The sequence below is a fragment of the Aulonocara stuartgranti genome (genome assembly GCF_965226115.1).
Source record: "Aulonocara stuartgranti genome assembly, chromosome: 20".
NCBI classification, from domain to species: Eukaryota; Metazoa; Chordata; class Actinopteri; order Cichliformes; family Cichlidae; genus Aulonocara; species Aulonocara stuartgranti.
In genome coordinates, this window is record NC_138956.1 from 23,393,968 (window position 1) to 23,417,213 (window position 23,246).

A 23,246-nucleotide genomic window follows, 5' to 3' on the forward strand; every position below is an offset into this window, starting at 1 on the left:
ACCAGTTAATTTAACAAGCAAATCTCATATCAAAGAAAAGTGACAGTTTTACTACCTTTATGGCAATAAATTATTCTGAGACATAAAAGCTGGATTATTTTATTTAAATACAAACTGCTAAAACTATTCGGTGAAACATTTCAGATCTTCTGATCACTGTAAAGATTACTCATGACTCTGAGGTATTAATTGTTACTGGTTGTCTTGTAAAGTGGGTGCTGATTCACACACACACAATGGATTCAAACTTCAGGCAAATTAAGGCAATACTTAATTCGTTTTTAGGTTTTCGAGGCCTCTTGCTGGGTAGTGTGGAAATCACAATATGCGAAAGTGGGTCTACATATTTTCTGTAACCCTCCACATGTATAAAACTTGTATTGCAGGAGTCTAGTTTAACTCAAGCATTGTTACTGCTGTTCTGTTGTTTTCTGTCATTTTACTTAGGATTAATTTCTCTGTTTTCCATAGTAGTGTTATTCTCAGGTCTTAAGAGATAATCTGTATAAAGTTTGAACTGCAACTGGAAATAATCTTTTATTTAAAATAAATAAGGAAGTCATTACAGTTTTTGCAATGTGAATGAGTATTGTGGAACAGTTTTTGTTATGTAGAAAAGTACTATGTTGGCCAGTTGTGCTGTTAGGGGTGGTGCTTAAACTTCTTTTTCTTTGTAATATATATTTAATTCATTTTCTCAACGACTTATGGAAGGTAGGGTCATTTGTGTGGGGGAAACCTATCCCAGGTTGCTCAGAGCAGGAGATGAGGTAAATCTGGAAAGTTCACCAGACCATAACAGGTTTAACACATGAGACACAGTCTGTTTTGGACCCCACGAGGTTCAAACTAGATAGTTATTTTATATATCTAAAGACTTTAAGATATTTTTTTATTGTGCTAATTTTTTTTTAGGCGCAAATGCTTTTATTCATTTAAAAAATGACACTCTTTCAGTTTTTATGAATCAAATAATCAAAACAGAAAATCTGGAAACCAATCTATCTATCTATCTATCTATCTATCTATCTATCTATCTATGCGCATGTATAAATGTAGTTGTCTAACCATGAAGTTTCAAGAAGCTGCAATCAATGTATTTACATATTCTGTTTTTTGTATAAAAATGTAACATATTTAACTATTTTTGATCGCCAAAAAGATACTGAATGACAGAAAAGCGTGGAAAAAGTAGGACTATTCCGCCCCCTAACTGATCAATAAAAAAAATAACATTTTCTAATTTGACATAAGTAATTTATGATGACAGCTGTCGGTTTTCTTTAGGACCCCTCGTATATTTTCCGCTTGTTTTTGTGTTTAAAGTTCCGCTTACGAGCTTAAAGATAATCGGAGGTTTATCTGTGACGGGGAGAAGGTTAGCGCCGGTAACTGGACACGGTCGTCGTTACAGCCTGAGGCCAAGCATTAATACGTGCTAATCCCCGAACAGAAAGCGGTACAAAGACTTTATTAATTCAGTAATAACAACCTTTTATGCATTTGTATAACTTAAGACTGATTGTTTTAAATGCCCTGGAGTTTCTAATAGTATTACAAGTTTTAAAATGGCGGTACAGCCTGTTGATTTTGCCCAGGTTATGCCAACGTCTCCTTTGCTAATTGTAGCTAAGCTAAAATTCACGACAACGTACCTTCACGACCTAAATTATAATTATACAATTTCTTTAGCTAACATTAAGAGTAACTTTAAGTAACAAAGTATTTAGAGTAAGTGGTCTGTATTATATCTAATATTTTTCCTGATCTGTAGGGAAATATGTCCTTTTCTTCAACCTGTAAAAACATCAATGTGTTACCTTCATCGAGAGAACAGATAAGTGACTCTGCTGGAATGATTGTGAGTCAAGGTGGATGCTTTACCCATGAACATGGGGAGGTATTGGGCAGTGAGCTTGGGCTGATGGAGATGACAGAGGTTGACTGTTCTCACCTTCAGCATCTTCTCCAAGCCCATGTGGAGGCACAGTCAGAGTTTCCTGATGTCAGATGTCACCTCTCTACAGTGATGGTCAAAGAACAGGCCACATCCACAGTGATTTCTCCCTTCAGAAGCGCTCAGGCTATTGATCTATCAACTTCAAATGAAGACCACTGTATAGTAATGCCTGGAGAAAAGACACCAGTGTCTTATGGAGAGGTGCCAGGTTTTGTGCTGGCCAGAATTAGAGCTGAAGAAAGCCCAGCTGAACCTTTTACCAGTGACAAGAAGTCTGTACAGAATCGCACCAGACCAGCTGCTAGAGTTTGCTTAGAGAAAAGATTTAGCGCCATGTGTGCTGAAACCACAAGACAACAAGATATACAGTCTGCAGTTCTCAGCAAGTAAGTTTCAGAGATATGTATATACTATATGTGACTATCATTTTATTAAAGTATAGCATACATGTACTCATTTTGTGTGATATGTCATGTTTCAGTTTTTTGACAATACTTCAGCAGTCTGCAGAGGTTCAAGAGACAGTCACGCATCCTCCAAAGCAGAAGTGGGTGAAAATGGACAGAGCAAATTCTTTTGGGGTGTCTAGTTCATATATAGAGGGTGTTTATGGCCCAGTCACCAACACGTGTGGACAGGTATGCTGGGGGAAAAAAAAACAAATCAATGTGCTTTTAATATTTCTTAATGGTAAAGCAGAGCCCACTGTTTAATCCTTGGTTTTTCTGATTTAATTTCAGGTTATGATCCCCAAGAGCGTTTTAAATTTTCACCCAGCAGAAGAGCTGCCTTTGGTTAATCTAGAAAGTAATAATTAGTATTCTAATATTTCTTCATAAGCCATAACTGTGTTGTTGGCTACAATTATGGACTGAAAGGCTGTGTCTAACTTGGTCTCACATGCTTGGGTTTTTTCCACAGAGGATGCGGTGATACCTGCTGCGGTGATACCCAAAGCTGCTAAAGCCGGCCCAGACTCTGCTGGAGAGCCACAGAGCAGCAGGAGGAAAATTGCTAGATCTAGTATGTTGCTCAGCCAGCGCCGGGAGAGACACAACAGTAAGGAGAGGGAGCGCAGGTGAGCAGCCGAAGGTTACACATGGAAGCGTCCCTGCATCCAGTGTGCAACAAGATAAACATTTGCATTTCAGGAATATCCTGGGATGCTTAAAGTGTGTTAAGTGTGCTTGCTTTCAAGGTCAGAGATTTAAAAGGCGTTGCATTTAGGCACAAAAAGAAAACTATTTACAAATTTTAAACATTTTGTCCTCTATTTCGGGTGGAACAGTGGTGCACTGGTTAGCGGTGGCTGTAGTTGAATATGTGTGGTTGTCTGTCTCTGTTTTAGCAGGTCACCTATTAATTGGAAGGTCGGTGGTTCAATCCATGGCTTGTGCAGTCTGCATGCCAAAGTATCACCGGGCAAGATACCGAACCCCATATTGTACTCTGATGCATCCTTCAGTAATAGAAAGTGCTTGCGTGAATGGGCGAATGTTGTATAAAGCGCTTTGAGTGCTTGAGTAGAGTAGAAAAGTGCTAAATAAGAACCAGTCCTTTTACCAAAAGTGCATTCATAGTTTCTTCTCAGAGCCTCGCACTCACAGTGTGGTGATGGCATGATTTAAGTGAACTCAGTCCTCGTTTGAATATATTCAGATAAGTAGTGCAACAGCAACGCATCAGAACTGAACATCTTTTGGGTTGTGATCATTAGTTTTAGCTGCTTTATGTGGAAACTTGATTTATTTTGATTTAAAATAAGAGTGTCACTGAGGACTGAAAAGAAACCTGATTCCTATGCAAATGCTAAATCAGTTTAAAACCGATACACTCAGAAGTTAAATGTTTCATGATTTGAAACTGCTGACGAGTTACCAAAGAATTCTTAGTGACTGATGACTGATTATTAAATATACAGGACTGCATCGCTCAAAATCATCTGCATTGTCTGCGCTGTCGTACAGGAAGAGGATTCGTTTGTGCTGTGATGAACTGAACACGTTGGTGCCGTTCTGTGACTCGGAGACGGACAAAGTCACCACCCTGCAGTGGACCACAGCTTTCCTGAGATACATTACTAAAACGTATGGAGACACTTTTAAAGAGGTGGGCATGTGTAGAAAAGTGATTGATGAAAAGTGTCCTCTAACTGAATTATCTGAGACTAGAAAGCTGTGGCTGGAAGATAAGAGTTAATTACATTTCCCCTTGCTGCCTGTCTAATTAGTGAAGGAAACTTTGTGACTTTTGTTATTTAGAGTTCAAACTAAAGTCTTCACATTTTTACAGTTTAAAATCAAATAAACTTTGTTTTAACTGAGAGAAATCATCTGCTGCAGTTAGATTATGCTGAAAAAAAATGTACAACGCAGCAAATAAAATCACGCCATACTTACAACATGCACTACCGCCACCAGAAGGGCGATCTAGACAGCTACAGAGTTGCAGGAAGATAAAACATCTCTGGTACTATGTGTCATGAACCACTTCAACCTCCAATTCTTCTGTTTGCAGGAGTTCCAGAAAGTCTTCGCTCATGAGAGAGAACGCTTTGGTAAGTCCAGCTCAGGTCAGGACCCAGTGCACCACAGGATGGATGAGACACTGAGCAGCATTTCCCTGGCAGCAGAGCAGTGACCTCTCCTCATTGTTTTCTTCTATATGTCAGCCACTAAACTAAATTCAACTGTCAGAGTAGCTCAGGCTTGCCCAGTGAGGTGTGGGTGTGGGGTTAAGATGAAGTATTGTTGACATGGTAAAATATATCCTTTCGATCACACTGCAACGATCTAGAAACTGGAAGGATTAGTTCAGGTAGTGTGAGGGCCGAGTTTAACACATCAACCTTTTGGAAAGGAAGGGCTTTCCACACACAGATGGCGCTGTTTCTCTTCGAAAAGCACAGGCGGCGCTCTAGTTGGCAGATGCCGTCCCTTCAACTATTTTATTTTGATAATATGTGCAGTATTTATACCCTGTATTCAAAATTGCACTTTAATGTCTTGTTTTCTGTTGGTTTTTATTCATTCAGAATGTTTTCTACTGAGTGCCTGCCAACATCTGTTCTGTATTTGGATATTTAAGCAGTTTGGTATCAAAGTAAGTGTTACTTCCTAGTTAGTTAATGGACTTTTTTGATTTCAGTGTTTACAGCAGAGTATTCTGAAAAGCAGACTGTTCATTTGATATGTAGAGAAGAGTAATGTTTTACTGAAAAGTGGCTTTATTTGTTCTTTCTTACAACATGTCGCTGTAGCATCTTACTGTACATACAACAGTCACCCACAAATAATAAATAGTATTTAAAGTCATGTATATTTAATAGTTACAGCACCGGTAGTACATAGTGGATGTGGTCATTGCAGATTGGGGAAAAAAAATAAAATACTTTGTTCCTAATATTCTTAAACTGTATTTTACAATGTGTGATTTATGCTTTCAGGAGTTTTTTTGCTTTTGATTCTGAAGTCTGAAGAATCAAATTCACATGTCATAAAAAAAAACAATAACAGAAAACAAGCTGTAAAAAAAAAAAGAAGACTCAAATCTTTTTTGTCTTGCATTAATCTACACAATGTCTGGGAACCTGGATTTTTGTTTTTTATTCCTTTTACAGTACATACACAGCTCCTCCACAGAGGCTTTTATGCTTCTTGCACTTATTTCCATGTTGAGGTAACATCTGTGATTTACATAATGGGCCATGATAAATGCACATTCACATCAGAGACAGTCACCATTTTTTTAGTGTTATCTGCAGAAGGATGTTAATCAAAGTGTTTGGGGCGTTGAAGCAACATGTACAAAGTTTTTATACACAAAGGACTCATCATTCACTTTCCAGGTGTTTGTAAGTCAAGTCTTGTCATGTGATAGTACTTGGATCAATGCAGTTGTTCTCTTGCACTTCTCCTTACCTCTCTCCATTTCATATCATAAAGTTGTTTGTTTTTTTGTCTCTCAGTTGCGCTGATGTTCATGTCACTTGCTGGATGTTCCTCTATTTTGTCAGAAATATCACACCGTCTGATGTTACTCTTCCCAACTTGTGATGCATGTATTTAAATAAAGAGGACTTTTTTTTGTGGCCACTCTCTTCTTTCATTCCTTTTATCCTCACTTATAACTCTCACCTCGGAGTGGATGGTGTCAGGGTGCAGGAACTTATGCTTAATTGTTTTTGGGGTTAGAGGATTTCCCAGCAGGTGATGTTCCCTGACAAGCTGATGTGTCACAGATTCCAGGAGGTCCTTGGTGCCCAGTCCTGCCTACTCTGCCTGGCTCTCCGGGCTCACCTGGATCTCCTGGAGAGCCATCGCGCCCATCTTTAACAATTCCAGGTACCCCTGGAAGACCTGTGGGAATGTGCTGTAGTTAGAAGTTGCAGGAGTGATAGAAGACTTATACACTTATGTCTGTTTGACAAGTCAAAGTCTGAGATGAGTGGATGTTTAGAACAGTAGTTCAAATGTAGGTATAAAAAAGAAAATGACTGGTTCAGATGGAAGTTCTCCGTATGAGAGCACATACCTTGGTATCCTTGGTCTCCGGGAGGCCCATCAATGGCTTTACCAATGAATCCCTTATCACCTGCCTCACCAACATTACCTGTTGTGAAAGCAGAAAATTTCAATCGGTGGTGGAAACAAAGTGCATTTACATAGGTGTTGTGCTAAAGTACAGTTTACATGTTTCCTTTTTATACCAGTTTAAACTTTACAGTGAATTCAAACCTTTGTGTCTTGCTGCCTCTTATAAAAATCCCAGTGGGGCTTTTTGTCATGACTAATTAGCTTTTCCACCAAATATGGCTCTCTCTTAACCCCAAAAACTCGGGATGGTTTTATGGAAGTAACTGCTCGAGACTTAGCTAGATCAAATGATCCAATATTTTAGTAAGGAAAAGCAAACAAAAGTAAGAAAACAGAATTCATATTTGGGTAGCAAGAAAGTTTTTTTAGCCCAATAATCATCTCACAATCTTTTGCTGGTAATCAGCAGCCTTAAATATCTCATGTATTGTTTCTACACTGAAGTAATGAATGATTAAATCTCTTTCCAGCTAAAATGAATATTTTTATTTTTGAATAGTTAAGTTGTTATGTTGCTAATATGTCTTTTAATACAACGTGTTTACTGGTACTTGTGTACTATTGCTATTTGAGTGAAGGATCTGAGTATGTCTTCTATCCTTGATGTTAACCATCTGATTATGCAACCGTAAGGCTAAACAGCAGTGAAATTATTTTTGTGCTCCTGTGACATGTTTTATTTTTCATACCTCTGGGACCTGGATCTCCAAGTTCTCCTGGCAGGCCTCGGTACCCTGGTGGACCTCGGGCACCTGGATGCCCAATAGAGCCTGCAACTCCTGGCTTTCCTGGCGGCCCTGGAGGGCCGGGGCGGCCCACCATTCCAGGTGCCAGGGGTCTTCGCAGGTTGGCAGCCAGTTGTGCAACCTGATCTACATGTTGGAGAAGCACCAAAAGGTAAAAACCCCACATTTAAAAAAATATATACCGGTACATATATATATTTGACAATAGAATGAGTTACACGTGAAGATTGAATTAGGATCTCTCACCATCAATCATTGGGCCACATAGCTCTCTGATGTGTTGCTCACTTGCCAGTTTACCCTGAAACACCAGATTTGAGGCAGTTTATATGAAACCATTTACATCTATATGTTCTAACCAGGTAGTTTTGTGCAGTCAAAAAAGAAAAAGAAAAAAGAACAGCACACTTACAGGTACACCTCTCTTTCCTGGAAGTCCAGGCACACCCTGTTCCCCTTGGAAGCCCATTGGGCCTTCTTTTCCTGGAAGCCCTCTTCCCCCAACCTCTCCTTGTGGACCTGTCACGCCTTTAGGCCCCAGTTCACCTCGCTTCCCTGGCTACAATCAACAACAATTATCTGTTAAATCGCTCATTATGTTTGCAAAAACAAATTGATTTATTCCAAACTGAAGCTGAAAACATCCATAACATTTGATCGCTGACTAAACACCAAATGAGGAGCAAAGTGGGTCTGTTGAAACAACGCGAGGGTGGCATCTTGTTGCTTGATAATTACTCCAACTAGCACAGCAAACAGTAAATGAGACTAAGAGAGGGTGGCTCATCAGTGCTGTCTCTAATTACATAAATTGTGCTGCAGCTTAATGTTACTCGCCTTTCCCTCGTGGCCATAGCAGCAAACAGGCCAATAAAGCTAAAGCAGCAATACCTATCTCTAATTAATCCTATTAAACATGGAATGTGAGGCTGAATCATGTGCAGTGACTCTGATAAGTAGGCAAAAGCTCAGAGCTAGGTGCCAGTTTTAAATGTTTAGTGAGGGAGCAGAAACAGAGGGAGTTTGGAACAAACTTGCTGCTAATTACACCCACACACAACATCTGATAAATGTTTGGTGTTAATAGATGTTAATAGTTTGGTGATAAAAAGCTGATTTCTAAGATGTAAAAGCACAAAACATTGCAAAATGTGACAGGAAATATAGCTCACCTGCCCTTTTTGTCCCACTGGCCCAAAGGGACCCTGGAAATAAGGACATTGTTTTAGATAATTCTGAAAACGTTATATTACAGAACAGTATGCAGCATTCAAACAGTCAAACATTGTTTGGTACAGCATCTTTCATGCAGCTTTGAATAAAAAAAAGAGGGGATAAAGACAATAGATAAGAGCCCAAAGTCATGCTAAAATACAGAGAAATACACTATCAGAATAAGTAGATTTAAATAATTGTTTATAATTATGTACAAATATCCATATTTTCAGTGTTTTCTGATCCATTGGCAGCAAAAACTAAAAGATACCTCCCTAAAACTTTTTGTCCAGCACCATAAAACCCGTGTGAAAGGACCCGTAGAGCCAAATACACTTGTACAAAACAATGAAGTGCGTTAAAGACATGTGCATGTACTTGAGTAGGTGGAATGGTCTTAGCCTCTGTACCAAGAGTACAACTAACTACTGCAAACACAGTAACTGCTCTGTAGGTTACGAACACCGCACAGTGTTAGTATTCAGACAATGACGAAAACACTTACAGGATCTCCGTTCTCTCCTGGTAACCCATCACTTCCTGCAACACCCTGAAATGACAACGTGAGATCTGAACTGCATGTGACATAACTCATAACTGAAGAAAGTCTTTCATCTTATAAGCTTATGAAAAATCGATGTATTTGCAGGACTATACATATAAAATAATCATTTCTTTAGTTTACTTTTCAAAAAGCTGGATGAAAACTATCACAGGACATCAGTGGAGATGTTGGTGACTTACCATGTCTCCTTTAGGTCCAGAAGCCCCGACTGGGCCCTATAGGATTGAAAAAAAGAGAATGAGAGAATAAATAAGAGGCATGCAGAGATATTTATTGAAGGCCGGCTGGCTGGGAAAAGGATGGGGGTGGGGGATGAAAGGAAGCACGGTGGGCTGGTTGAGGGGAACCAGGACTGGTATAAAGGCTGGCTTTGTTCTGTCCTCATGTTCTGAACAGGAGGCCACTTTGTGTCTGTGCTGGGCTGCAGTTTGAGTTTATACCACTAAGACTGAGACAGGATGGTAATACAGTGGGATACAGTGTCCTAACGTGAACACAGCTGGACAGTCACACGTCTCCACTGTGATTGTGTGGAGATACGCGGGGACACACCCACACATGTCCATGTTTGTTTTATACTGGGGTTGTTGTTTTTTTTTAGCAACAAATAAGTCAGTCACTCCATCACTTTACATTTCTTGCTGTCATATTCTACTTCAGCTGTAAACTGGTCACATTTGCATTTTGGACTACTGGGGTGACAAAATAGACATTTTAAGATGTTACAGGGACATCATTCTCCTGAATAATTAAAAACCCACCCTGTCACCAAATTCTCCACGAATTCCCGTTGGTCCTGGAAGACCCGGATCTCCCAAGTCTCCTTTGACTCCCTGCAGCACATGACACAAAGTCATTAAATTAAGAAATAGTAATAAGAAAAAATGATGATGATAAATCATTTAAAGCAACTACCTGGAAGCCTTTCACTCCCCGAGGCCCAGGGTTGCCCACTGGTCCAATACCTCCCTGTCAGAAAGAGACATAGTCATGTCATTTTTCTAGAAAACATGAAGCACTAAAAAAAAAAAAAAAAAAGCACTGGAAATTAATGATGCTTCCTTCTTTTGATTCGGGTAAGAGAAACTAAACAAATGCAGGAGGTCGTTATGTGAGGCAGGATTTATTATGCAGTGCGTTGTGTGATAGTAGGGGTGTTAATTCCGTTGCGAGTTTTATCTTTCTTTCCTTGCCGCAGGCTCTGATGTGAAAAACAAAGATCTCTCTGTTTATAAATTCTTCCCTCATGAATACCTGCTCTCCCTGTAGGTATCGCTCCATTACTCCACCTTAGTAAGTCACTGAATCAGAGAAAAATACTCCTAGCACTCTTCGAGATTATCATTCACATGGAAGGCCAGTGGTTCATTTAATTCCAATTTAGTACCATGTTGTAGACTGCTCCTCGTTTTAGCCTTTTACTTTGGGCTCTGTTAATCCCATCTCTTTTTCAGCCATTGTGCTTTAAAAACTGCCTACTGGTCATTAAAGAAGCAAACTTTAAAGTATTGGAAACTCCTAAGCCTAAATTCTATAAATGGGTTATAATCAAAAGATGTGCAGCAGGAATTGTAATAATGTGGCAGAGCTTATATTGAGGCTTTTTCTGATTTTTTTTTTAAAATAGCAATGCTAGAATTTCAGCAATACACCAACAGGTAGTGCACGATTTCACTTAATATACAGCGTGATCATTAACTTACCGCCACTCCTCTTGGACCTGCTATCCCCCTCTCTCCTGGGATGCCAATCTCACCCTGAAGAGAAGTGAAAGAAATTGCAAGACAAGTCAGAAAAGTTTAGAGAGCTCACCTGCTGGGTCAAGTGACACATTTATTAGACTGTAACTCCCTAAAAGCACCATCAGATACATACAGGAATCCCTGGCTCTCCAGAGGGTCCCATCTCCCCGGGCTTTCCTGGATCACCCTGGTGTAAAGGAACGAGAACATAACAGTTTTCCTCCATGTTTCTAATCATAGTTTTAAAGTTAGAATAGATTTTGTGGTGATACTCACAGCTTCTCCTTTAGATCCTGTTGTACCAGCCTTTCCTGGCAGACCCTAGAACCCCCCAAAAATGACATGAATGTACATCATAAAGCACAGAAAGTGAAGGTGATTCTCATGGCAGTGATGAAAGTGGTGATTATTAATAACACTTACAGGAAGGCCATTTGGTCCTTTCTCTCCAACTACCCCGTGGCGTCCAGGATCGCCCTGTCAGCAGACAGACGTCATAGTTGGTGTAAAATCTCTTTAATTAAGCAGTTAAAGCAAAAGATTTAAAAAAAAAAAAGCATCTTACCTTCTCACCATCCAACCCTGGGGTTCCGTCTTTGCCATCTCTGCCAGGAATTCCCTGTTGAATCCATCAGATATGACTCGCATTGTTCTGACAGGTTATATAAATATAGAATCTTAAATTCTGTATATTTGCACTTACAGGCTCTCCTTTGGGCCCTGGTCCACCAGAAGCTCCTTTGGGACCAATTTTACCCTGTTAAAAGACACATTGAGACTTGATATTTACATCTTATGTATACGCTCAAATCACAGATCAAAATTCTTTTACATACTATTTCTCCTTTGGGTCCTTTGAATCCCTGTGGTCCTTTTTCTCCGCCACCACCCTGGAAACATCAGATTAAACACACACACAGCTATTCATTGATGGGATCTGCCATTTATTTAAGCTGTGAACTACTAACCAGGACTAATAAACTCTTTCTATTTTTGTGATATAAACATTGGGAGACTCACTGTCTTTCCAATAATGCCAGGGATGCCAGGCTTGCCTCTGAAACCAGGGAAGCCCTGGGGACAAACAGAGAACGAGGTCAAAAGAAACACCCTGACACAAATCTACATCTACTGAGTGAAAACAGGTAAAAGCTGCTTACTCTGTCGCCTACAGGTCCCATTGGGCCTTGTAAACCTCTTAGACCACGTGGACCCTGAAACACAGCATTTGAACATTTTGAAAGCACAACAAAAGACAACAACAACCTATTATCATCAAATAATTCTTCAGAAAATCCTTTTCGTAGTGCATTAAATCAGCAAAACTTATGTGGGCAAATCTCACCTGCAGACCCACAGTGCCAGGAAGACCTGGTGGACCCGGTGGTCCAGCATCACCCTACAGACAAAACAGGGCAAAATGTAAACATTAAATCACAGAAAGATGTTGATTCTCTTTTCAGCCATCCATCCATCTTCATCCGCTTTATCCGAGGCCGGGTCGCGGGGGCAGCAGCCTAAGCAGAGAGGCCCAGACCTCCCTCTCCCCAGCCACCTCCTCCAGCTTATCCGGGGGAACACCAAGGCGTTCCCAGGCCAGCCGAGAGATATAATCTCTCCAGCGTGTCCTGGGTCTGCCCCGGGGCCTCCTCCCGGTGGGGTATGCCCGGAACACCTCACCCAGGAGGCGCCCAGGAGGCATCCTTGTCAGATGCCCGAACCACCTCAGCTGGCTCCTTTCGATGTGGAGCAGCAGCGGCTCTACTCTGAGCCCCTCCCGGATGGCCGAACTTCTCACCCCATCTCTAAGGGAGAGGCCAGCCACCCTTCGGAGGAAGCTCATTTCCGCCGTAATATAAAATAATAATAACAGAAACAGGAAAAAATCTTCAAGCCATATATCTAACTCACTTTCTCTCCATCTTTTCCAGGTTCTCCCTTGTCTCCTTTATGCCCAGTGTGACCCTAAATGAACACAAACACACACAGAAGTGAATGCCGTCATAGGCCGAGTGCTTATATTTACACACTGGGAGATTTCAGCAACATTTTGGGTTTACTGTGATCTAGATCTAATAAACTGTATGACAATAACACCTCTGCTTCTTCTTTTCACCACACAGCTTCCTCTGTGCAGTTGTGATGGACTACGGATCATTTAAGCAATGCTCCCACAATTCAGCTCATTTTAAATTTAATTTTAATGGAATGCCAAACATTTAGTTTTGTGCATTTTAACTCCATACATTGTTTTTTTCATGAGCAATGCCATGCTACATTGCTGTTGGTAGGTTAGTAGATATAGGCTGTAGCAGCAGATGCATTCTGAGAAGGTCATCTTACATTTCTGAAACACTTTTGTTAGTGCTACTTAAATTGCTTTTTATAGTATGACTCTTTCCTGTCGGCCACCTTTGGTCTAGCATCGTGCTTAAAAAACAACACAAAACAAAACCCCCCAAAACTCTGTTTACCTTGAATCCCGGCATTCCCGGAGGACCAGGCGGGCCAGGGGGACAGATTGCAGGACACTGCAGAGTACAGAGACAAAAAACTGAGACCTCTACAGCCAGTGCATGTAGAGAGCACATCTTCATTTTTCTGCAATCACACCGTTTTCACAAGAAACACTTACCAGAAGGTCTCCATTGAGATCATGAAGTGTACCGGGAAGACCCTGAAAGATTGAATAATGACAACACACACAAGTGAGAAATACGGCGACATTTACTTTAAACGTGACTTTGCTGCATTCTTTGTTTTTTAGTGCTTTTCCTGATATCCACTGGGTGACTGGGAAAATATGACAATGTGGCTACTGTACCAACACCAGATATACAATGATAACTGCACTTACTGGGAGTCCATCTGGGCCAGTAGGTCCCGGTAGTCCTGGAAGACCCTCAGGACCCTGAGAAACACACAGAGGAGCATCAGGGGAAGCAGAAGCACCTTCAGCATCTCAGGATAAAAGACGTGATTATTTAATTTGGAAGGTTGTGATGGAACTAGATTAAAATCAGGAATTTTCTTTGTACTATACTCAAAAAAAAGTGATTTTCTTGTTTTCATTTCACACTGTTGTTTGAGCTTAACTGTACAGAGTGAAGTAAACTTGAAACCTCTAGAGCAATCAGAATAATTTAATTTAAAAAGGAAACGTCTTGCTAGACTTTTTTTGTAGAAAACCCATATCAAACACTATTTATGATTATTCAGTGAACAACCGATGACCCGTTGCTATAGTAATTCTGAGAGTAGCCTGAACATTGCACTGACGTCTAACAGGCCTGCGGGGTCTTTGGAAACCTACTGAGCTTTTACAAATGAGCTGAGTTCAGCCTAAATAAAGTGTGACCCAGTAGAAACACTGACGATGTGTCCTTCTCGGTCAGTGGTTATTCTTATCCTCCTGCTACAGTATACAGAAATTTAGGGCAATGTTGTCGTGGTTGATTTGAAGCTGAGATCACAGGATCTGTTAGCTTTACTGTAGCTTATTGTTTCTGCTGCAGAGGCTCGTGTATACATTTTCTGCGATTATCTTTTCACATTAAAAATCAAGCGGAACATAAGAGTTTCCTGTAGTTACAGAAATGAAACAGACTACCTCATTCTTATTTGAATGAAGAAATCACTTAATGATGACAGGAGATCTTAATTAGAGACACTCACCACTGGGCCCTGGGGTCCGGGTCCGCCTGGCAACCCGTTGGTGCCGGGAAGTCCCTAGAAACAAAAGAGACTGGGTGTTCGCATGCCACCAGAGTACATATGCCGCACACTGTCTGAACTACATCAAAGAATAACGAGCATCTAATCGCAGAATGCAAATAAGCAAAAATGAATAAATAAAAAAAGGACACCACAGGTGTACTCCCCCAGAACAACATAAAAAGACAGTGCTGTGTACTCACTGAAGCTCCTGGTCTCCCTCTGCCCTACGGAAGACACAGGAAGGCAAATTAAGTCACAAACACCTGGGAAATGATTAGATTCACACACTGAAACAATATCCACCATGAGAATATTTCTCATGGATTGTTGCTTTGAGGCTAGTGTGCGCTTATGTATATGACATCTGAGTAATCCTAAGACAAAATGTGACACTGAGTGTCACATTTTGTCGCGAGTCAGGCAAGAGCTGATCATAAACCTGACTTAACAGGAGCACAAGTACAGAAAGGTATTCTCTCAGCATGAAATAATAAAGTCGGAAAAAAGCAACTGCTGTAGGTTTAATAATTACTGTGGGTAAAAGTATTTTAGGGAAATATTCTGTGTAACAGTAGCTTCAGTCATGCGCTTACTTATAAGAGAAGAGGAAAATAAAGGCTTGTTAGGTTTTACACATGTGGGGTTACTTACAGGAGGTCCAGGTGGCCCAGGAGGACCTGCTTCACCCTGTAGATACACAAAATCACAATCAGCCTCTCAGGCATAATCACACCTAGCAGAAACTTTTAAGGCCCATTCTATTCAATTCAGTTCAGTTTATTTATATAGCGCCAACTCATAAAAACACTCACCCCAAGGCACTTTATATTGTAAAGTAGAGACGCTACAATAAATGCTCACATATAGACATAACAGAAATTCCGATTTTTTTCCTTTTTATATATATACTTTAGCTTTAAAGTAGCCTGTCTGCAACAGTTTGTGTTTTATGTGTTAATAAAGTCTGCTATTCCAGCAGGATGAACAGTACTGGTGATAAACATCAACTTATTCTAAATGAAAAAAATAGTTTCAAACAGTACAACGTCTATCTCGACGCAAGCTTCCATAGTTTTGGCAATACATTTCAGCCTAGTGTTAGGTCAGGAAGAGCCAGCCCACAGTTCTGGTAGATCACCTGATCTTAACAACAGAGCTACATCAGCTGAACACTCATCTGATGCCACTTTATGCATCCAGTTGGTTAATATCATGCAGTGCTGAATTTGTCTTGGTCTGTCTGCCGTTTTTGTGCATTTGCAAGCCACTTTGCAACCCGTGCCCACCCAAACACCTGCTGTCATGCTGTATCAGATCTGTGATCTGCTACTATTTATGGCATATAAATGAAAAATAAAGGTTGGAGGACTTGGATGGGTTGGGGATGGAGCAAATCATTTCACTGCTCATGCAAGGGGCCTAAATTCAACTTGGTTTAAGTTAGGCATTAAGAATTACTACCTTGGATTTAGAAAAAGGTTATTGTCTGGGTTCAAATTCAATGGCTGTGATCTCTTTTAAAGGTTTGATTTCTTGTTTGCAATGATGGTTCCTTCCTGCTTTCTCTGGACAAAATATGTGCCTCTGACACAACAATTACAATACAATACAAACAATTACAACAATGCAATACTCTTTTCTGGCATCGTTGTATTTTTACTCAGTTGTAAACAGCATTTGTATTCTATTTTTATTCTATTGTATATTTTATTTTATTCTACTGTATATAGTATTTTATTTTATTCTATTCTGTACAGTTGTGGACTTTATTTATTCTTATTGTATTCTAATTTTTGCGTCATAACTTTTGCACTGTCCACTTCCTGCTGTGACAAAACAAATTTCCCACATGTGGGACTAATAAAGGTTATCTTATCTTATCTTATCTTATTATCTCTAAATATGTCACTCAAAAATTTGTGCTCACATGACAAAATATTAGAATTAATGTCCATGAACATGAACATAGAAAAAATATGAGATTCTTGCACTGAATTGGAGGCGTACACTGAGCAACGTTATGTACCTGAAAAAATGAGATCAGCTAACTACCTGAATATGTGGAACGACCTGGTTTTTCCATCAATGGATTTTTTGTTCCCTGATGGCAGAGGCATGTTCCAAGATGCCAGTGCCAGGATTCTTCTGGCTCAAACTGTGAAAGTGTGGTTCACGAGGCATTAGACATCATTTTCACTCGTGGATTGTCCACCACAGATTCCAGATCTCAACCCCAGAGACAATCTGTGGGATGCACTGCAGAAGACTTTAGCAGATGGACTCTCCCATCATCAGTACTGGAAGATGTCGGCAAAAAAAACGTGTGAATCGTGTGAAATATGTGAGCTAAAGGGCTTTTTTGGGCTGAGCTGTAAAGACTGCTTTTTTGTGAGCATCTCGTGTGTCGTTATGACACTTTTTCACACGTGCATGGGAGGACGGGGAGGTCTCAGAACAAAAGCATATCGTCAAATATTTAGTATTGCACATTACAAATAAAATATTATTTGAACTCATGTGTAATATTTATACAATGATGCCCTCCCAACTAAACAAACAAACAAACAAACAAACAAAAGAAAGAAAGAGCAATAGAAAGATAAAAACAGATAATCTCATTGGCTGGGCCTAAGTTTGGTTTTCTAGCCAAGATTTAGGCTAGCTGTGGAGGACACAGTGATAAGATGCTTTTTCAATAATTATTTTTCAAGTTATTGGACTAAATGATCAAACTGTGGTCTGCTGAGGTGCCCCGTCTTCTTTTCTTTTAGTTCTCCTTTGTTTACTTCCTCCCAGCTGTATTTGTGGTGCCTCAGAGGACGATTGGCAAAATGACTCCAAACAAACAGATGTAACACAGCAATGTTACACTAATTCGCTCCATTCCTCAGCGTGTAATAGGACATACTGTCACACAAATCATAAACAAATGGTTGTGATGTTGCTGTGTATACACTCACACAGATTTTACTTTGTCTGATTCAGTTAGTTGTACTTTGACTCTGTCAAAGACTTTATCTTATCATATGTTATATTCATATATTCACAATGGTAAAGAAAAGCCTTCCTGTTTCATTTTAAGATGCAGCAGCAGTTGATGTCATAGGTGCTGTAATTCTGTCTTCTCTTGTGCCTCTGATAGGATAATACCAGTTTACCCTCGGCATTGGAGCAAGAGTTCATTATCTCCCATGGTTTCACAGATTGGTGGGAAACTGTGTGCATTCCTAGCCGGATTATGGAAGCAGTAGAAATAAATCCGATTCTGATCCCTCATTAAAAATATTCCCACTAGGAGGCTGAGCCAGCTTGACAAATCCAGGCTGACAGAGAAAGCACAGACCTTGTCCCTGTTAGGCCTCTTAAGCATCTTCATGCAACAGAATCAACATGCAGAGTTTGCATGCATACGTTCCTACATGTGTCTTGCAAGTGGCTGACTTCAGCTAAATTATGAAGGCCAGTGTGAAGTAGATAGGAGGTCTTTAAACCCAGCTAGTGCATCTTTAAATTTATTCGCAGTGTCCCAGAAAGCTCATAAAACTGAGAAAAACTTACTGGTTCTCCTGGGGGTCCATCCCTGCCAAGAGGACCATCGGGACCTGTCAAACCCTGGAGAGGAAGTGCAATGATGTTTTAAACAGTAACTGGTCATTTTATAGCATCTCTATGTTTGTGTACAGATAAAAACAGAGCTGGTGTCCTGTTAGTTTAAGGACTGGCTGTGTTTGCTTATCAGACACTTACATCGACACCTGGAAGTCCCGGCAGTCCTTGTTGTCCTGGTCCCCCTGGTTTTCCTGCTTTCCCTTTGGGACCCTACAAAAGCAGAGTGAGTAATTTACATCCCAGATAAACAACTGATTTCTTCTTCTTGTGTCACAAAATCATCATCAAACTAAAATAAAGGTAAACACGTTAAAGGGAAAACCTAAAAGAAAGACTGTAAAGTAACACATTTCTGATTTCAGGTTATTTAAGGCACCAAGGTGATGTTTTCTTTTGACTGAAGGCAGGTTAGTCTGATTACTTATGAAGCAGTAGGAAAGACTCCTAATAATGTTACGCTTAATTTATTTGTTTTGCACATCTAGTTAATTGTTAGTGAGTTGCATATTCACTATTTAAATTTAAATGGCAGCCTTTCTTTGCTCCATAGTTCATGGATATGCATTTTACTTCAAGTGGAGGAGAAACAATTCTGTCTCTGGATCATGGTCTTTAAACAAGTTGCAGCTATTTAACACCATTTTACAATAATTTGACCTATTTTGAGGAACTCAAAAGGTGCAAGAAAAACACTTACAGTTAGGTGCATGCTTATAGTTGTGGCTGAATAAAACGCACTTTGCTAAAATTGTTGGAATACTTACTGGTTTCCCTGGCAGACCGGGAGGTCCTGGTTTACCCTGTTAATCAGATTAAAAAAAAAAGAAGTAAATTTGTTTTCAAGCTAATCTTGAAAGAGACAAATTTCAAAGCCACTGCTACACAGACCCAAAAACTTTAGTGTTTTATTGGAGAGCTAGCATTAGCCCATCTTTAATACTCATCAGTAACTTAGTGTTGTAGGTAACTGAAGCAGTGAGACTGTGGGTTGCTTCACTCTATACAATGTTTAGCTTCTGCTGTGACTGGGGAAGAGCAAACACTACCAAACCAGTCAGCGACCTGATGCTGACCGGTCACATGACAGTTTGGTTTGTATAGGGGAGGGGTGCTGAAGGTGCAGGCAGGAGGTATGAGGTGTAACTTCAGATGGTCTCACGGGGTTGGGGAATGTATGAATGGGCCCTCTGTTAGCCTAAGCTTCACTGGAGTCACAACTAAAAGTTTTCTGACAGGCATGGACAACATTTGCTTTTAGTGTTTTTCTTTTTTTAGTTTAGTTTGACAAAAATCAGAAAGGATAAGGGAGTACTCTGCAACGTTAGCAAAGTTGTTCTTTTTACTTAGCTTGCCTGTAATCCAATTTCCTCTTCATCCCTGTGCAAATAAAGCCTTGTTTTATTGTTTTACTCTCTATTAATTTTTTTACTATAACATCATATGCTTACCTGCAATAAAAACCTTAAAGGCAAGGCATCAGGGGAATGTAAAAACATTGTCTGTATTCTCTGATTTGTCTAACTACATGCTATAATGGCCTTAACACTGTATGAGTCCTGTAATCATCTTAAGGAGCACTGTAGACAAAATAAAATGTTTTTTTTCAAGAAAACATAAGTTTTTCTAATTTAGAACAACTCTGTTCACAAGATAAACTTAAAGCCTGCCTACCTAATAGCCATCATTATTATTTAATACTTGTAGGAGGGGTTGTGGGAGGAGTCACTCAAATAATGCTAATAAATAATATCACCTATCCACACCTAAACACAAGCAAACCATAGTATACCATACGTAACTGAGTGTGAATTTCTATATAAACTAAATTTTCGGTTAAAAAAACCCCAACATCTGTCTGTATTCTTATTCTGTACTTTTACTCCCAATTTTGCTTAAAATATGAAAATAAATCTAAAATAAATTAATATATGTGGGTTTATTACCCACAAAAATATAAGTGCTTACCATCTACTCTTAACTCCCATCGTCTTGAACTTTGGTGCATGTTTAATAGTCTAAGTGACAGAGAGGTGTTTTTATATGCAGACACCCTTGGTCTACTCACGTCAGTGCCATCCCTTCCTGGTGGCCCTGGGGGTCCTTGTAGGCCAGGAGCTCCTCTGAGGCCTGGCCTCTGGAACATGAAATTAATGAGAATCAACCCTCTTTTGATGGAATGCAGTAAAAATTTGGAGGCAACAGAAAGTGGTGATAAATGTTTGGCATATTTTGACACAGTGACTGTGAGACTGAATAAGAGAGAGGGAGAGAGATAGAAAATAATACAACTGATATTAACGATGTAACGGCAACCATATACATCACGATGAAAATCATTATTCAAATCAGTGCTGTAAGAACACTATGAGAATCCTCTTCAATTAAACCTGTACTGCTATGATCACCCAATACAACAGTTTTGCTCTAAAGACTTGCTCCACAGCTCAGCTCAGTCAGGGAGTGAACAGAGGTTTCATTGTGCGCACTGATCTCCAATCCGCGCATTCCACAGGTTCGGCCTGACTTCACTAACTAGCGCAAAAGAGAGCCACCTGCACACAATTACACTGCAGAGCAACAAACCTGCAGAACCAGAGAGACCCCTGTTCATTTTAGTTCCTCTTTAATTTGTCAGGATTAATTACAATATATGTACAACTAAGGAAAAAGGTTTACAGAAAGCATCAGGTTCTCAGGTAGTGTGTAAATGTCTGCCTGAAACCTGCCGGAAGAGAGTCACTTCTGTCATCATCATCATCATCATCATCACTGTCACCAAAACAAAAGACACACTTTTTAAATTACTGGCTTACTACATGAGATCTGCAGGTAAAAAAACAAACCCATCACCAATGACGCGCAAAGAAAAAGAAGGGTAATAACTTAGTAACTCTTACCTGGGCTGAGGATGATATCAATAGTTGGGACAATAAAAGCACCCAAAGCGCAGAAAGCACCGCCATAGCTCCCCACTCGCCCTCACAAACCCGAGTTTATACAGAAAAAGTCAAATCCCCGGCCCTCGGTCCTCTCTCGCTCCCCCCCAGCGTCCAAAACGGAGCCTTCCTTCACCTGGCGGCGCACAGCTCCTGAATAGCTTTCTCTTTAGTTCCAGATAAACCCGAGCCTCCAGCCGAAGGGGCTGAACTCAATCTAGCTGGCTGAACACAGGCGAGAGGGGGGTGGGAGGTGGAGAAGGTGGTAGTATGCAGAGGGGAGACAAGATTTCGGACTCTGAAAATGTGGGCCGAATTACCCCCCACAGTGAAATGTATGTGGAAGAAACACAGGAAATAAAAAAAAAACATTGGCCAGCAGGGGCGACACCTCTGGTTGTTAAAAGGAGCCTGATTATCCAGAAGTAAACGGGGAAAGCTCTGCTGCTCTCCTGATGTATCCAAACGTTTTCCATGAGTTTTTAGTTTCTTTTTAGATTCTTGTCTTTTTAGGAGTCGAATAGAATAGTTAACAGCTGGTTGAGTCTTCACCCTCAGCATCTGAGAGAACAGCTGTTTGATACAAATACAGGATTCTTGATAAATTTCAGTCTGGCTTTTAGAGCTTATTCCACTGAAACGTGTCACCAGTGAGTGACCAAGCTATGGTTGATAGGTTGAGATACTGGGTGGGTGTATTGGGGTCTGCTTTGGAGTGATTCTCATCAATTTGACAAAAATTGCCACATGGTTTTGTTTTGGGGCCTTTAACATTTCTGTTATATCTTCTGTAGCACATTTTGAACATTTTAAGGACATTTCTTATCAATACCACATCGATAGAGCTATTAAGTCCTACTACAGATATTGCACAGGTGCTTAGACTATTGAAACTTGGGTATCACTTTATGTCACACTAAGCATCAGTAAGGTGCAAGTACTTAATTCATCATTTATATACCATTACTCCTCAGTATGTTATTCATAAATACAGACATTTATTCATCTGTTACTCCATGTACAGCTATCACTGCTAGTAATAATCATAATCATCATCATAATAATAGTATCTGTATGTAGAAGTGGCATACTACGGAGGAGTATTGCTATACAAATACTTACTAATACCTTAATGATGCTTAATAGTTTAACATGATTATGAAGTGCTACCAAAAGTTGGATGGCTAACAATTTTCTCCATCTTAATGAAAACAGAAATCCTCGTTTGCGCTGATGGTAACAGAAACTCTAGATGCCCTTGCTACTTTTGCTAAATCTTCTATCAAGAACATTGGGGATAAGTTTTGACTCTGCTTTCCCTCTGGATGTTCTCATTCTAATCTCTGGTTTGCTCTTACTTTTATTACTTCCCTTTATTTCATCTCTGGGTTTTATTTTTAAGTCATTGTGCAATTAAGAAAACTTCTTTGGAGGTTGTGAAGTGAACAAAACATTTGCAGGTTTTTCAGAATGCCCCTGCGAGGCTTCTAACCAAATCTTCTAAGTACTCACATGTCACATCATTGCTAATTCATTTTTACTGCCTCTCTATTAATTCAGAGTCCACCTTAAGATTCTCCTTATGAGCTTTAGATCCCTGCATTGACAAACACCAGTGTATTTTTGCATTCATCCATCCATCCTCCACAGGTTTCTGAGATCATGTGATCAGGGTCATTTCAGAGGCAGTAGACTGCAAGCTGATTGCACATAGGTGCAATATTTTTGGTCAGGCAGTGGTCTCCAACCACTGTTTTGTCTAGTGTGACTGTAGCTGGAAGGACAACAGTGGTTGAAGACCGTGGCATGAACAATGCAGCAACATGGTGATAAAATGGCACTAAGTTGGAATCAGTCTATCAGTCTGCGACTGAATGAAGTCAACTTGAGTTACTTGTCTTAACAAAGCTTCCCTGGAGTTTTTCTTTAGACAAATGAAGAAAAAAAGTATTATTATCTGTGATAATACAGCAATTAACTGTGATGAGCTGGAGAAATGGCAATATTGTGGTCTACATTCACAGAAACTAACATCAGCTACTTTCAGAGTTCAGCCATAACCTCACAATGACATAGTGGCTGCAGGATGGCGATTTAAGGCAAAATGATGTAAGCACTAGGCAACCTTGCTCTTCTATAGAAGTGTACTCAAATACAACCA

General features: G+C 40.0%; 2 protein-coding genes across 5 annotated transcripts; one reads left to right on the top strand and one right to left on the bottom strand.

Annotated features, from left to right (window-relative positions):
• The first annotated feature begins 73 nt into the window (after nt 1-73).
• LOC309697360 (uncharacterized protein) lies at nt 74-6,050 on the top strand. Of its 3 annotated transcripts, XM_082519226.1 has the most exons (8): nt 74-770; nt 1,775-1,861; nt 1,961-2,346; nt 2,442-2,598; nt 2,701-2,767; nt 2,882-3,038; nt 3,928-4,069; nt 4,478-6,050. In XM_082519226.1, the coding sequence occupies exons 1-8, from the start codon at nt 708-710 to the stop codon at nt 4,598-4,600; spliced, it is 1,182 nt and encodes a 393-aa protein (XP_082375352.1). In that variant the 5' UTR covers nt 74-707; the 3' UTR covers nt 4,601-6,050. The 3 variants fall into 3 exon arrangements, with proteins under 3 accessions (XP_082375352.1, XP_082375350.1, XP_082375351.1); XM_082519224.1 differs by having other exon boundaries at nt 1,775-2,346; XM_082519225.1 differs by lacking the exon at nt 74-770 and adding an exon at nt 777-1,459 and having other exon boundaries at nt 1,775-2,346.
• col9a3 (collagen, type IX, alpha 3) lies at nt 5,551-21,405 on the bottom strand. Of its 2 annotated transcripts, XM_082519220.1 has the most exons (32): nt 21,047-21,405; nt 20,215-20,283; nt 18,914-18,949; nt 18,288-18,359; nt 18,099-18,152; nt 15,192-15,227; nt 14,741-14,764; nt 14,499-14,552; nt 13,681-13,734; nt 13,459-13,500; nt 13,298-13,354; nt 12,735-12,788; nt 12,169-12,222; nt 11,984-12,037; nt 11,844-11,897; nt 11,660-11,713; nt 11,527-11,580; nt 11,389-11,442; nt 11,247-11,300; nt 11,100-11,144; nt 10,957-11,010; nt 10,785-10,838; nt 9,997-10,050; nt 9,843-9,914; nt 9,261-9,296; nt 9,022-9,066; nt 8,474-8,506; nt 7,714-7,860; nt 7,548-7,602; nt 7,245-7,427; nt 6,494-6,571; nt 5,551-6,318 (listed from the first exon to the last, which is right to left on the bottom strand). In XM_082519220.1, the coding sequence occupies exons 1-32, from the start codon at nt 21,110-21,112 to the stop codon at nt 6,134-6,136; spliced, it is 2,037 nt and encodes a 678-aa protein (XP_082375346.1). In that variant the 5' UTR covers nt 21,113-21,405; the 3' UTR covers nt 5,551-6,133. The 2 variants fall into 2 exon arrangements, with proteins under 2 accessions (XP_082375346.1, XP_082375347.1); XM_082519221.1 differs by lacking the exons at nt 18,914-18,949; nt 20,215-20,283; nt 21,047-21,405 and having other exon boundaries at nt 14,741-14,759.
• Nucleotides 21,406-23,246: the final 1,841 nt, after the last annotated feature.

Excerpts from the sequence above, each read along its gene's own strand:
- LOC309697360 (XM_082519224.1), top strand. The coding sequence starts at position 708 with ATGGAAGGTAGGGTCATTTGTGTGGGGGAAACCTATCCCAGGTTGCTC. Across the intron at positions 2,599-2,700 it reads TCACCAACACGTGTGGACAG|GTTATGATCCCCAAGAGCGT; the intron begins GTATGCTGGGGG and ends ATTTAATTTCAG. Across the intron at positions 4,070-4,477 it reads ATGGAGACACTTTTAAAGAG|GAGTTCCAGAAAGTCTTCGC; the intron begins GTGGGCATGTGT and ends TTCTGTTTGCAG.
- col9a3 (XM_082519220.1), bottom strand. The coding sequence starts at position 21,112 with ATGGCGGTGCTTTCTGCGCTTTGGGTGCTTTTATTGTCCCAACTATTG. Across the intron at positions 18,360-18,913 it reads CCGGTCTGCCAGGGAAACCA|GGTCCCAAAGGGAAAGCAGG; the intron begins GTAAGTATTCCA and ends CTGCTTTTGTAG. Across the intron at positions 11,714-11,843 it reads CTGGCATTATTGGAAAGACA|GGTGGTGGCGGAGAAAAAGG; the intron begins GTGAGTCTCCCA and ends TGATGTTTCCAG.